The sequence below is a fragment of the Lutra lutra genome, chromosome 10, assembly GCF_902655055.1.
Source record: "Lutra lutra chromosome 10, mLutLut1.2, whole genome shotgun sequence".
In the NCBI taxonomy this organism is placed as follows: domain Eukaryota; kingdom Metazoa; phylum Chordata; class Mammalia; order Carnivora; family Mustelidae; genus Lutra; species Lutra lutra.
Window position 1 is genome coordinate 110,141,197 of NC_062287.1, and position 12,618 is coordinate 110,153,814.

At 48.3% G+C, this 12,618-nt stretch overlaps 1 protein-coding gene across 13 annotated transcripts in view; it reads left to right on the forward strand.

Moving 5' to 3' along the window:
- The window catches only part of PPP6R3 (protein phosphatase 6 regulatory subunit 3), a 142,109-nt gene that overhangs the window by 111,927 nt on the left and 17,564 nt on the right, over window positions 1-12,618 (forward strand). For 6 of the 13 annotated variants that reach the window (XM_047692687.1, XM_047692686.1, XM_047692697.1 and 3 more), the window contains 4 exons: window positions 1,081-1,167; window positions 6,151-6,248; window positions 7,814-7,868; window positions 9,006-9,136. In XM_047692687.1, the coding sequence (XP_047548643.1) occupies window positions 1,081-1,167; window positions 6,151-6,248; window positions 7,814-7,868; window positions 9,006-9,136 (371 nt within the window). The remainder of the gene's footprint in view (window positions 1-1,080; window positions 1,168-6,150; window positions 6,249-7,813; window positions 7,869-9,005; window positions 9,137-12,618) is intronic. The other 7 variants (XM_047692690.1, XM_047692692.1, XM_047692693.1 and 4 more) reach the window with 5 other exon arrangements.

Sequence of the window (12,618 nt, forward strand, 5' to 3'; positions counted from 1 at the left end):
GGCAGTGATGTATTCAGAATTTCATCAGCCATACCACATACGGGCCTATTCGGATTTGCCTCTGGGTTTCTTGAACCAATGCTGGAACATCACAGAGCAAACCAGGCCAGAGTTCTGTAGCTGCAGGCTCTTAGGCACAGCTCCAAGGGTTGGCAGGTCCTGGCCACTCACATCTTCCCCCAGTGACAGTGCCGGTTACACTTCTGTGAAAAGTGAGGGGTGAATCACTCAGGAAATAAACACTTTAAGTTACCCTCAGACGTGCAGTTGCTTCTTTTAGAATTTTACCGACTGTTCCTGTTTGTCATTGGCGATAGCGCAGTGGCTATTACTTGTCCTCTGCCTAGTTGTTTGTATGTCTTCCTTTCTAAACGTTAATACATTTCCCCAACACTGGGTGTCATTTATGAATTAATAAAAAAATCACCCCCATGAATTGTTGAGCAGCTCACATTTGCATTCATGTTTAATTACTGTGCGTTGGTTGTAGTCTTGAGGGCAGGGCTACATTTTAAAGGCCAGAAGATTTGGGGTCTTCTTATGAGTGGGTTAATACTGGTTCAGAGTCACATTTAGTGCTTATGGACAGTGTTTTTCTTAGAGTGGACAGGCATCGTGAGAAGGTAAAGTGAAACGCTGTACTTAACCTGACCTTCCTGGTGGCTTATTTAACCCCCGGGGACTGCAGTTTTCCAAACTTCAAGCTGGGCGCTTAGCAAATTATGTTTTATCGGAGCCATTTCTTCTACCTTCCCTTTGTAAACATTAATTGGAGATAATTGTTAAAATCATTTAAATGGAGTAACTAACCTCTTGCCTGTTTTCTGGTGGTATCAGTAATGAGACAAATTAAAATACAGATGGGCAGCGAAAGGACAGGTAACCTGACCATCTGACGGAGTGAGGTGGGCCTTTGAATTGTTTGGGTGGGTTTTACAACTTAACTGTTAAACTTACTTTTGTTCTTGCTGTTGTTACGCACTGAGAGACAAACTAAATGTGATTTTTCCTTTTAAATGCTGATACAAATGTCCAAAACTTTTCTCTATTAAATAGTTTTTTACATTTTTATGCATATAGGTTACAACCTGCCATATTCATTCATCCAGTGATGATGAAATTGACTTTAAAGAAACGGGTTTCTCACAGGACTCTTCTTTGCAGCAAGTGAGTCATGCCTAAAGCTTTGCTTTTTGTTTTTATTGTAAATGCTTGGTCTAGTTGCCGTCTCTGGGCTCCGGAGGCAGATGATGCGCTAAGATGTGATTTGGGGTTCCTTACTAATTAGGCAAAAGCGTTTAAAATAGCAGGCGTTGGGTGTGTGAGAGGAGGGTTTGCACTGATTATATTTCCAGGAAATGTTCTGTACCTGGTAACAACAACGCCAAGTCGGGTAAATTCTCACATTTGAATGAACTGAGCGGCTTTATGAGTGTCTCGGACGCGCTCCTGTTGCAGACCTGTGCGGGGTCCTGTTGTTGCCCCAGGAGTGCTGTAGTAGAGGCCGGCGCGTGAGAGTGATGGGAGTAACGCTCTTAACGTCAGGAAAAGTAACTGTCAAAAAAATCTCTAAAACTAAGTGGCTTGCGTGTTTCTAGTATCTTTGAGGTCTTTTTAGGGCTCCCAAATTAAGTTTTCCTTGAAGTAGTTCATCGCCACCGTCCCTCCTGCCCACTTCATCTATCAGACATTTACACTCTTCGTGGAGGAGAAAACAAGATACAAAAATACATGCACTGATTGATCCGTCACTCACTGGTGGTTCTTGGGGAGGCGACCAGTGATTTCGCTGTCCTAGGTGCGGACCGGCTTCGGGCTTCTGTGGTAGAAGCCCCTCGTTCGGGTTACCAGCTCGTCATGTAGAGAAATCGTCCTCAGTCGGGACCAGGCCTCGGCATGTCACTTGCTCGGGTGTGGCATGTCACTGATGGAATCTCCCCACCAAGCACCGAGTGTTTGCTTGGCCTCTTTTTTCTCAGTCTCTAAGGCCCGGCTCTAACCGGGGCCGGGGTGAAGCTGCGGCCCGCTCTGCCGACCTTCTCGTGGCATCCAAGTAGGCTGTGGGATCTGGTAAAGCTTGTGCTGAGCGGTTACTTGGTTTTCCCACTCACGTATTCAGGCCGGGTCTGAAGTGGTGTCTCAGTGCGCCGCTGGCTTCTCCGTTGATTCTTTTTTTTTTTTTTTTTTTTAAGATTTTATTTATTTATTTCACAGAGAGAGATCACAAGTAGGCAGAGAGGCAGGCAAAGAGAGAAATAGAGGAGGAAGCAGGTTCTCCGCTGAGCAGAGAGCCCGATGCGGGGCTCGATCCCAGGACCCTGAGATCATGACCTGAGCTGAAGGCAGAGGCTTAACCCACTGAGCCACCCAGGCGCCCCTCTCCGTTGATTCTTGACGCTGCTGCCTGTCGGAAGCCAGCGGCTCGGGGCAGGGGGCTGTGAGCCTGGAGAGGGAGCCGTGGAGCACTGCAGCCCCTTACTGCCGCCCTCTTGCCTTGGCTTGCCGTCAGCCAGCCCTGTCCACTGGGGTGCCCACATGGCTCATTGTGGGTCGTTGTACCCACCGGCACCTCTTTCTTGACCCCAGAGTTCTTGGGTTTTAGCCTGGGAAGCCCTTGGACCCTAACCTTTCTCCCCCACTGAAGCCCCTGGCCTGGCCTGGTAGGAACTTCGGTGCTGCCCGCTGCCCCGCCTCTAGGCTGAAGCTCGGGGGTCTGAGCTGTCAGTTACCAAGGTGATCCTGAACCTGAGGACATAGCTTTAAGAAAAAGAATGCCCTGACACCATTTGTAAATAAGCCAAAACCTTAGAACCCTGGGCGGCTGATTTCATGTAGGAGTGGTTATTTTTAGTTACCTGGAGAGTGGGTTCCCTTCTCATGAAATCTGATTCCATGGCTGTTGTGGGGAGACACTCTTCTGGCGTTTTTGGGGGTTGACTGCTGACATGCACTTGTGGCTGTCCCCGTCCCAGAAGTGCCCTCTGCAGCCTGCTGTCCCGTGGCAGTCATCACTTCGTGGGACCCTCTGAAGTAGGAAAAGTCAGTCCTTTCTGCTGGACAGGCCTCTAGTAAAGCTAGAGTAAATCCGTCATGGATCATTCTGCAAATAAGAAATGTGTTTCCAAACAACTTCTGTTTTTAATTTGAGAAGACAAGTTTTAAGTTAACTTAAGAATTTTATGGTAGTCTCCATTATAATTAGAATATTAGTTTATTTATATCCATTACAGTTTCTCATTCACATTTGAAATTAGGTCTCATGTGGGTAAAAGCCTGAGTGTGGAGACTTAGGGCAGGTCATTTAACAAGGACACCTGACCGTGTCACCTGTGGGGCTGTACTTGGCTCTAGGAATGCCTCACGGCTCTTATGCCCCCCACCCCAGCCCATTTGGTTTTGTCTTCTGTCCCTTCTGGTGTCCTCACCTCGAGTGTTTGACTCTTCCTTCCTTGTGATTCGGTTTGAAAGAGTTGTGGTGGGTGAAGAGGTGTTCCTCTTCCTGGGTCTGGAGAGTTAGGGCTGACTGCTGCAGATGGGCTCTAGAGGCCTGATGCCCCCCGCCTCCCTCCTCCTTGCTCTCCCCTCCCCCTCCCCGTCCAAGCAGGCTTGTTCACAGGCGGTCACAGAGGTGGGGCACACCAGGACTCTCTGTTGCCTGAGTGGCATCTCCAAAGAGATTTGCTTAATAAAGCGGTAGGCTCACTTGTCAGTGACTTGAATAGTCCCTGGCTTTGGCCAGGACAATGGCTCTAGGAAGTGTGGGTTTGGGGGTTTTTTTCTTAATAATTAAGTGTTTAATAATTACACAGCCATATAGTACTTTCCAGACTTAGATTTCTCCATGTCCAGAGTAGTTTTTCTATAGCTTTAAATACAGTACAGTAACGGTCTTCATGAATGTGGCTCTTGGAAGGTCTGATTGCTTTATTAGTAAAAATTGTATTTTGAAACCTGAAGTTCTTTGCTAGCTTGTATCTTCCTAGAAGCCATAATAGACTTATGAGGACTACAGTTTGTTGGTTTTCTTTTGCCTATGTTATTGCATGGAAGTTACTTGGGTCTGCCGGTGGCTATATATCTCCCTGGGTGGATGACTGAGTAGATAGGGAGACGGACAGACAGTGTAAGTATGTGTGTACATATGTATGGATATTTGTACGTACGTATGTGTACTCACACATACATTTACAGTGTATTTAGTATTTGCATGCTCTTTATGGAGCATTTAAAGAAACACTTTTGGGAACATTTCTTTCCTCTTGTACCCAAGATTCATAATACAAACACCAGTGTGACAAAAAAATTTAAAGGGAAAAAAAGAGAATCAGACAGAACACCTGGGGAGGGACCTGTTCCCTTGTGTGACCGTTTCTAATCTGTAAATAAACTCAGAGCCCGGCTTGCGCCGCTTGCTCAGAAGCATGATCCTGGTTCTTGACCATATCTTCGAAGGCGGCACACATCCCACTTTACCTTATAAAAGATAAAGATGCAATTCAGGGTTATTGGCTTCTTTCTTTTTATTTTATTTTATTTTATTGAATTGGCTTCTTTCTTGTTGGTTTTTATGAATATGAGTGCTACATGTCTGATTTTTCATTCATATGTCCAAGACTCAGCCCTGCCTGGCAGAACTTGTCCCTGCCCTTCTCCATTCAGCCGTACTCCCATAGCTCGGCCTTGGCGCGCCTTACCGAGTGCCCTCCTGTGAGGGTGGCCCGCCGGCCCCCACGTGCAGACAGTGTCACCTCTGGGCAGGAAAGGGGATGGCACGGAAGTGTGCGAGTGAGCAGGTAGGGCGTGGGGCTCTTGCGCTAGAGAACAGAGAGGTTTTCGGTTCTTGGTAAACTAGATGCTGCTTTTTTCAGAGCTGAGGAGGAGATGCCTTCCGAAGCCGAATAGGTGGTTTATTTCTTAACCATCTTCAGTTCGGGTTGTCCGCGCCGTAATCCCCTGCCGCCAGAGTGAGTCATCAGGAACGAGCGCTGGAGGCATTTTCCAGCAGACGTGTGCAGGGTGGGATCTGTGGGCTCTGCTCCCAAGGAGAACCAGGGGGGCTTCGGGTTCACTCAGTTGTAGCTGCCTCCGTCCCAGCAAGTAGCCTCGGGTGTGAGGTCTTTAGTTGAGCCGCAGCTGCTGCTCGTACCTCTTGTGTGGGGCTCGTTTGCAGGAAAGAGCTTTCCCGTCTGTCCAGAGCTTTCTCCACAGGACAGCACGCACGCTGGGATTTATTTGCCTCTGTATTTAGTGCTTGGGGTCGAATGAGGAGTGGCACCTGCTTACCTTCACTGTCCTTCGCTCCTGACTGTACGACACTGTGTATGACACACTCGGAGATTTCTCTTGCTCTCCTGGGCCTGCTTGTTTTAAATCAGAAGCTCAACATTTTTGCGAAGCCCTTTCTAACATTCCCCCGTTTCTCACCCAAGAAAACCCAAGTGCGCCTGGCGCTCTCTAGAAATGGTGTAGGAGACAGAACGGGTTCCTCTACGGATCTTAACAGTTGTAGGCTTTTCAGACTGATGTATGATCGGTGTTAAAACTTTGTCCTCTCTCTAAGGTAGGTAGGGTAGAAGCTACGTTCATACTCTCCCAGCCTCTGAGACGGAAGTCTTCTTTTAAGAAAATGCAGTGTCTCTGAGCATTGTGTTGCAGGGTGGTGATTGTGATTACTAGCTGTTCGACCGCTGGCGCGATGTTCCTCTAGCGGATCAGGGGTGGGAGATGCGGAGGGAGGTCGGGCGGTCACCACTTACTGCATTTTAGCTTAAGGTTGGTTGTGTCCAGAAGTGATGATACATCTTATAATTTCAGACTGTCACATGTCACTGGATCACCTCTTCCAACAACAAGACTTAATCCAGACCTCTCTCTGAAGATAATTCGCAGTAGAGGACAGAGTGGTCACTTAACATTGCTTACAGTGACGTGTGCATTAGAATGACTTGTGGGCCAAATTCCAAACATTGCCTTTTTTGGGAAAATTGTGTCTGAAATTATTTGATTTTTTTTTCCCTTAGAAAAACACACCAACTTTTTAAGCCCTAAGGCTGTAATAAGTAAGATGGTTTCTGGAACACAAATGGGCAAATAGTATGTAGAATGTCATTAGAATCATTATATCACTGTCACTGGTCCTGGGGTTGCCAGGCCTTTTCTGATTATCAGATGCAACAAATGACGTCCAATTTTATTGACCAGTTTGGCTTCAACGATGAGAAGTTTGCAGATCAAGATGACATTGGCAAGTGAGTATATTTTCCTGTTTCCCTGTCTCGTGCACTCCTCGTTGTCATTCTCCTGGGCCCTGGGGACTCTTCCACATCCGTGTGTGGGAGGAGCCTGTCCTCCCGAGCTGTCCCTGTCGTTCGGCCTGGCAGGCACTGAAGCACCTAGAGGACCAGCAGGGATGAGAGTGTCCCTCCCGCCGAGAGGGGCTGCCGCTGGGCTGGCCTCTCTCACAGAAGCTTGTTCGTAGTCAGACTGAGCTTCTCTTGGGAACCTGAGTTGCTGTTCATCCCCTTTCCACTGTCGCGCTGGGGGAGCGAGTCCCTGCTGTAGTCGGCGGGTTGGAGCGGGCACAGTCCCTTCACGTCAGCAGCTCGCATCCTGTCGTGGCAGGAGCAGCTCCCTGTGGGTGCTTGCCCTGGTTGACCCACTGTAAGGGGTGCTTGGGTGTTGGGAAGGCAGGCAGACCGCTCGTTCTGGGACGGGGGACGAGGAGCAGGGAGACGGGACCGAGCGCTGCTGTACCCAGTGAGTAAGAAATGTGTGGGAGACCCACGCAAATGAAAACAAGTGGCCTAGCAGCTGGCCTCAGGAGAGGAGAGGTATTTATAAATGAAGTTTTTACGCGAGGGGGTATTCTAGCTCATTGAGAACAGAGCTGACTGTCAGACGGCTTCCCTCCCGGGGCACTGCCTGGCGGCGCACGTCTGCTCCTGGCGTCTGCGTGGCTCCTCGCTCGCAGTTGGGTCCTCATGGGTTGATGCCGGCGGGCGGTGCTGTCTGCCGTCACCAGCGGCAGTTTCTAGCATGCGAGAAGCTCTGATGGTACCGTGCGACATGCTTTGTGAGTGCCGTGGATGGAGGCTTCACTGGGTTAAAGGCTGTCGGCTGCCCTAAGAATCCGCTCGTTTCCATCCAAAAAGAGCAAGGACTGTCCGCGTGCTGTTAGTGTCTGTGCCCAGCGGTGCCACCCCGGCCCCGCCTCCCGTCTCCACTCTCCGTAAATGTTACTAGTTAAGAATCCATCTCCTTAAAATTTATATTGGGTGCTTGGAATAATGATTGACTAGAACAGATCTTGTAAGAATTCTACTTACTCAGAAAGTTACGTCTCCTGGGCGAGGAGTTTTTACCCCTCCTTCCTCCCTGATTACGCCATCTTACAGGATTGGGGGCATGTCTATTCTGTGTATGAATTTGGGCATCCCTGGAGAAAGTTCTGACTGACAGCTCTTGGGTACTTTTCCATGTTCTGACTCTTTCTTCTTTACAAGTGGTCTGTTTCAGGCCAAGTAAGGAAGGCCCAGAGAGCCTTGGTTGTTGACCTGGGTGTGAAAATCCTTCATGGGTGGGCTTCGGGGGGTGTTTATTCTCTTACAAGGCCTCCCTGCCTGCCTTTCCACCCCGTGTGAGTTCCTTAAGACCAAGGGAAAAGGCATCATTTAATGCAAGCAGGTTTTCGTTTTTGTTTTGCCTGGGGTGACTTTAATGATCGTGCGAACATTTTAAATTTGAAAAGTTTCCTGAATAGTTGCTGTCAGTTTACAAGTAATTAATTATTTATATACTTCTGTTTTGTTTACAGTGTTTCTTTCGATCGGGTATCAGACATCAACTTTACTCTGAATACAAATGAAAGTGTAAGTATTAATGTTTCATCTCGCGAGCACTGAGGTGCCTAAGGGGTGGCCTGGGCGGGGCGGGGCTGGGATCCGGCAGGGTGTGCGCGGATGCCGCAGGGATGCCGCACGCGCCAGGCCCCTCTCCGCTCCAGGGAGGCTGGGGTTACTTCACGCACTCACATGGCCTGTCTGCTTCCTGTGCAGCCGTGGTTTAAGATGTGGCAGGGCTGAGAACACCGGGATCCCTTGTGATTGCGGTGTAGACGTGTAGCTTCTAAAGATCGCTGTTTGGGTCTAGCCAGCCGCCTTTTCCTTCAGCTGTATGTGAGCCGGAGAGAAACTTGGGCTGGATCAGGCCCGGCTTGGCGTACCCAGGCAGGGCTCGGATAGCAGGTCAGCCCCATGAGCAGGTGACGTGGGATTAGTGTCGTTTGAGTGGGCACAGTCTTGATGTTTATGCCGATTAGCGTGAGAGATCCCAGTTTATCGGCCGAGGTGCGAAGGTGGGAGCTTGTGCTCGGACTCGTGGCGCTCCTCACTGCTGAGCCGGACTGGTGAAAGCGGAGGAAGCTGGGGTTGCTCTCCTGTTAGGGCTGGTGCGGGACCGCGTCCCCGGTGGTGGGGCAGGGGAGCTCTCGGAAGCCGCCCAGTGCTTCGCCAGATGAGAGGGAGTCCATGAGCGCAGTGTAGACTCCTATGGGCCTCTTGAATCCAATCTTTCGGGGGAACTTCTTTAAAGTTTTGAATCCGTTCTTTTTGGGAGAACTGTCTGTTGTTCCACAGAAGCTGACGTTAGATGCTTTTACATTTTTATTTTGGTGTATGTGGTAGGCGCTGTCTTTGAAAGGAAATGAAGGGGGCACTTGGAGGACTTGGTCAGTTAAGCATCTGACTTGATGGTTTCAGCTCAGGTCCTGATCTCAGGGTTGTGAGATCCAGCCCTGCACTGGGCCCTGTGCTCAGTGGCATGCCGGCTTGAGAGTCTCTCCCTCTCCCTCTTCCCCACTCGTGCATGAGCACGTGCGCGCTCTTTCTTTCTCTCTCTCAAATAAATCTTTAAAAAGAAATGAAAAATGCAATTTATACTGGTAACTTTTGGAGAAAATAACCTCATTTTTAAGTTTGTTTTGTTCTTTTTCTCTCGTTTTTATTTAGGGAAATATTGCCTTGTTTGAAGCATGTTGTAAGGAGAGAATACAGCAGTTTGATGATGGTGGCTCTGATGAGGAGGACATCTGGGAGGAAAAGCACATCGCCTTTACGCCAGAATCCCAAAGACGGTCCAGGTGAGTCTATTGACAGTAGCAGTAATACCCAGTGCATACAGTAGGTGATGGCGAGGAGACATAACACTGTACCTGTGCAAGTGTACCTACATGATCTAGGGACCAGTGCTTTTGTCATGGTCAAACATGGCCTTGTTGGGTCATCTGGGTGGCTCAGTCAGTTGTGCGCTCTTGATCTCAGCTCAGGTCTTGATCCCATGGTTGTGAGTTCGAGCCCCACATTGGGCTCTGCACTGGCGTGGAGCTGACTTAGAGAGAGAGAAATGCCCTTGTTAGCTGATGAGAGGTCGTACCAGTACTCCTGTCTGCATTGTGACAGTGTGGATAAGTCAAGGTGATGAACTTGAGAATCCTGGAGGTGTTAAGACATAGTCCTAAAGCGTCATGACACAGCCACTTCTGAGTGGGAGGCGCTGCTGAGCGGTGTCGCGTACAGTGCTCTGAGTAGATGGTCCCTTCCCGGGAGCAGTGGCAGCATCTGCGGCGTGTGGTTTCCTGAAAGACTAAAAGCTTCCCCGGGAAAGAGAAAAGTTACTCTAACTTGGGGAGACAGCGTCCTGCCTGTGGGGATCCTTTGGGATTAGTCCAGTTGGGTGTTTTTCCTCTCTAATTTGTTGAACTGACTCCGGCCGGAGAACCTGCAGACGTTTGCTGCAGTACACAGGGAGTTCTCGTTCTCTCGGTGTCCGTCACCACATTCTTCATGCTCGAGCGAATAGCAGCTGCACCTTCATTTTTATTTCATTTATTTATTTATTTATTTTTTAAAAAAAGATTTTGTTTTTTTGACAGACTTGCCTATCACAAGTAGGCAGAGAGGCAGGCAAGAGAGAGAGGAGGAAGCAGGCTCCCCGCCGAGCAGAGAGCCCAATATGGGGCTCGATCCCAGGACCCTGGGACCATGACCTGAGCCGAAGGCAGAGGCTTTAACCCACTGAGCCACCCAGGCGCCCCTATTTCATTTATTTTTGATAAGTAATGTTTCCACATGGCATGCAATTCGGAGAAAACAGGATATACAGGGAAAAGTCAAACCGCCTCCCAGCCCCAGTCCCCTGGCGGTTTATTCTCCTTGCTAAACAGAGCACGCCGCCGCCACCACCTGTTCTCCGTGTGACCAGCACTTACGTCGTGTCTCAGGAAGGCTGCCGCTGTGGGTTACAGCAGCCCCAGCTGTGGTTCACACCAGAGAAACTATTTGTCTCGTGATCCACATCTGTTGGAGGTCATTAACGCTAGCTGCTTTCCTCACGCCCGCTTTCCCATCTTCTCCATGTCGGCTCCTTACTCTGTAATCACAAGGCGGCTGCAGCTCCGGACCAGGAAGCAAGAGACAAATCTTCGCGGTGAACTTTTTTTTTTAAAAAGACAGCGCCCAAACAAACAAACTTGTTTGTCCCCATTTGCTATGAAATACTGGTCCTCACGTGAGTGGATTCACTAAATGGCCATTGCCTACTGCCATCCAGGCTCTGGGGGCAGACCGTCCGCACGCGTTGTTCTAGCGGTGTGGCGCTGTGGTAGAGCGTGGAGAAGTGTGGCGGTGAAGACAGTATCTGGAGGACGTGCGGAAGGAACACAGGATGATAAGAAAAGGCAACTTTTTATTATTTTTTAACAGCTCTGTTGAGGGATAATTGACTATAATGAATTTCATTTATTTAAATTACATAGTGTGGTAAGTTTGAACCTATGAATATACCCACGAATACGTCCATGAAACCATCTCTCAGGCCAGATCATGAACTTGCCCATCACATGCAAAAGTTTCCTCCTGCCCTTTTATATTGCTTTCCCCATCTGCTTTTTGTTCCTTTAGAATGATTAGTGTTTTCTAAAGTCGTATATAAATCAGATTGCACGTTACCTACTTAATGTTGCCTCTTCCACTCAGCATTATTTTGACAGTCATTCGTGTTGGGTCATGTATCATTCTTTTTTATGGTTGAGTGGTGTTCTGTTGAGTGGGTGTACTACCCGCCGAATGGGTGAATTTGTTTATTCGTTTGCCTGCCGATGGACATCTGGGTTTCTAGTTTTGGGGTATGATTCACTTGAGAATAGACTGTGGCAAATTAGGGATGTATGTTGTGCGCCCTAAAGCAACCAACCGCTCAGCAACAAAACAAGAAATTATAGTGAATAAGCCAGCAGAGGAAATAAAATTATAAAAATTATCTAAAAGAGGGCAAAAAAATAAAAGGCAGCTGGGACACGACCAGCATTAAACCTAGGCAGCCCCCTCAGGAATCATTGAATACTGGTAAGTGAGTGAGCCCCAAACCCCAGTTAAAATGAAGGGACTGTCAGATTGGATAAAAAATCAGGTCTAACAGAGCTGCCTACAAGAACTGAAATACAAAGACACAAATTGGTTAGAAGAAAAGGTAAAGCATCTACGTGCATAATAATAAGGCGGATTTCAGAGGAAAGGGCTGAAGGAAGGGTCATAACAGGGTCAGGTCTTCAGGAAGCCGTAACACTTCAGAATGTCTACGTACCTAATAACAGAGCTTCAGAATAAATTCACGGAGCAAAAGCTGAGGAAACTACAGAAGCAGCAGACAAATCACAGTTCTGGGCCCGTGATCCCACGCTGCTTCTCCGGTGACGGACAGTGGGCAGGAATCAGCAGACACACAGAACACGTAACACTGTCAGCTGTCGTGGTGCTGCTGGACATTTGCAAAACACCGCACCCAACAGCAGCAGGACAGGCCCTGTTTCCAAACGTACACCAGCTGCTCGTGCCAGGAGAGATCGTGTTTGGGCCATAAAGCCAATCTCAATAAACTCCAAAAGTTCAAGTCCATCATGTTCTCTGACCCCAATGGAATTAAATTAGAAATCAGTAACAGGGGCGCTTGGGTGGCTCAGTGGGTTAAAGCCTCTGCCTTCATCTCAGGTCATGATCCCAGGGTCCTGGGATCGAGCCCCACATCAGGCTCTCTGCTCAGCGGGGAGCCTGCTTCCCTTCCTCTCTCTCTGCCTGCCTCTCTGCCTACTTGTGATCTCTGTCTGTCAAATAAATAAATAAAATCTTTAAAAAAAGAAGATTCTGAAACTTAAAAAAAAAAAATCAGTAACAGACCTCTAGAAGACCTTGAAGTACATGGAAACTAAATAGCACGTGAGTTAAAAAGAAATCAGAGAGGGTATTCAGAAGATCATTTTTTTTTTTACTGCTTATATTAAAAAAGTAGAAACCTCTCCAACCAATGACCTTAGCTTCTACCTCGAGAAACCAGAATGTAGGGCAAACGGAAAAGCAGTGGAGGAAATGGTTGCAGTCAGGAGCTGTTCTTTGAGAAGACTGAGGAAGTTGGTGCACCCCTGGGCAGAATGGTCAGGAGAAGAAGGAATGGCTCGCACCGGGAATGAGCCAGGCAGCATCATTGCTGGTACTAACGGAATAAAAAGGGAATATTGTAAACAACTCTGTGCCAATAAGGCTGACAACTTAAGACAGTCTTTGAAAGGCA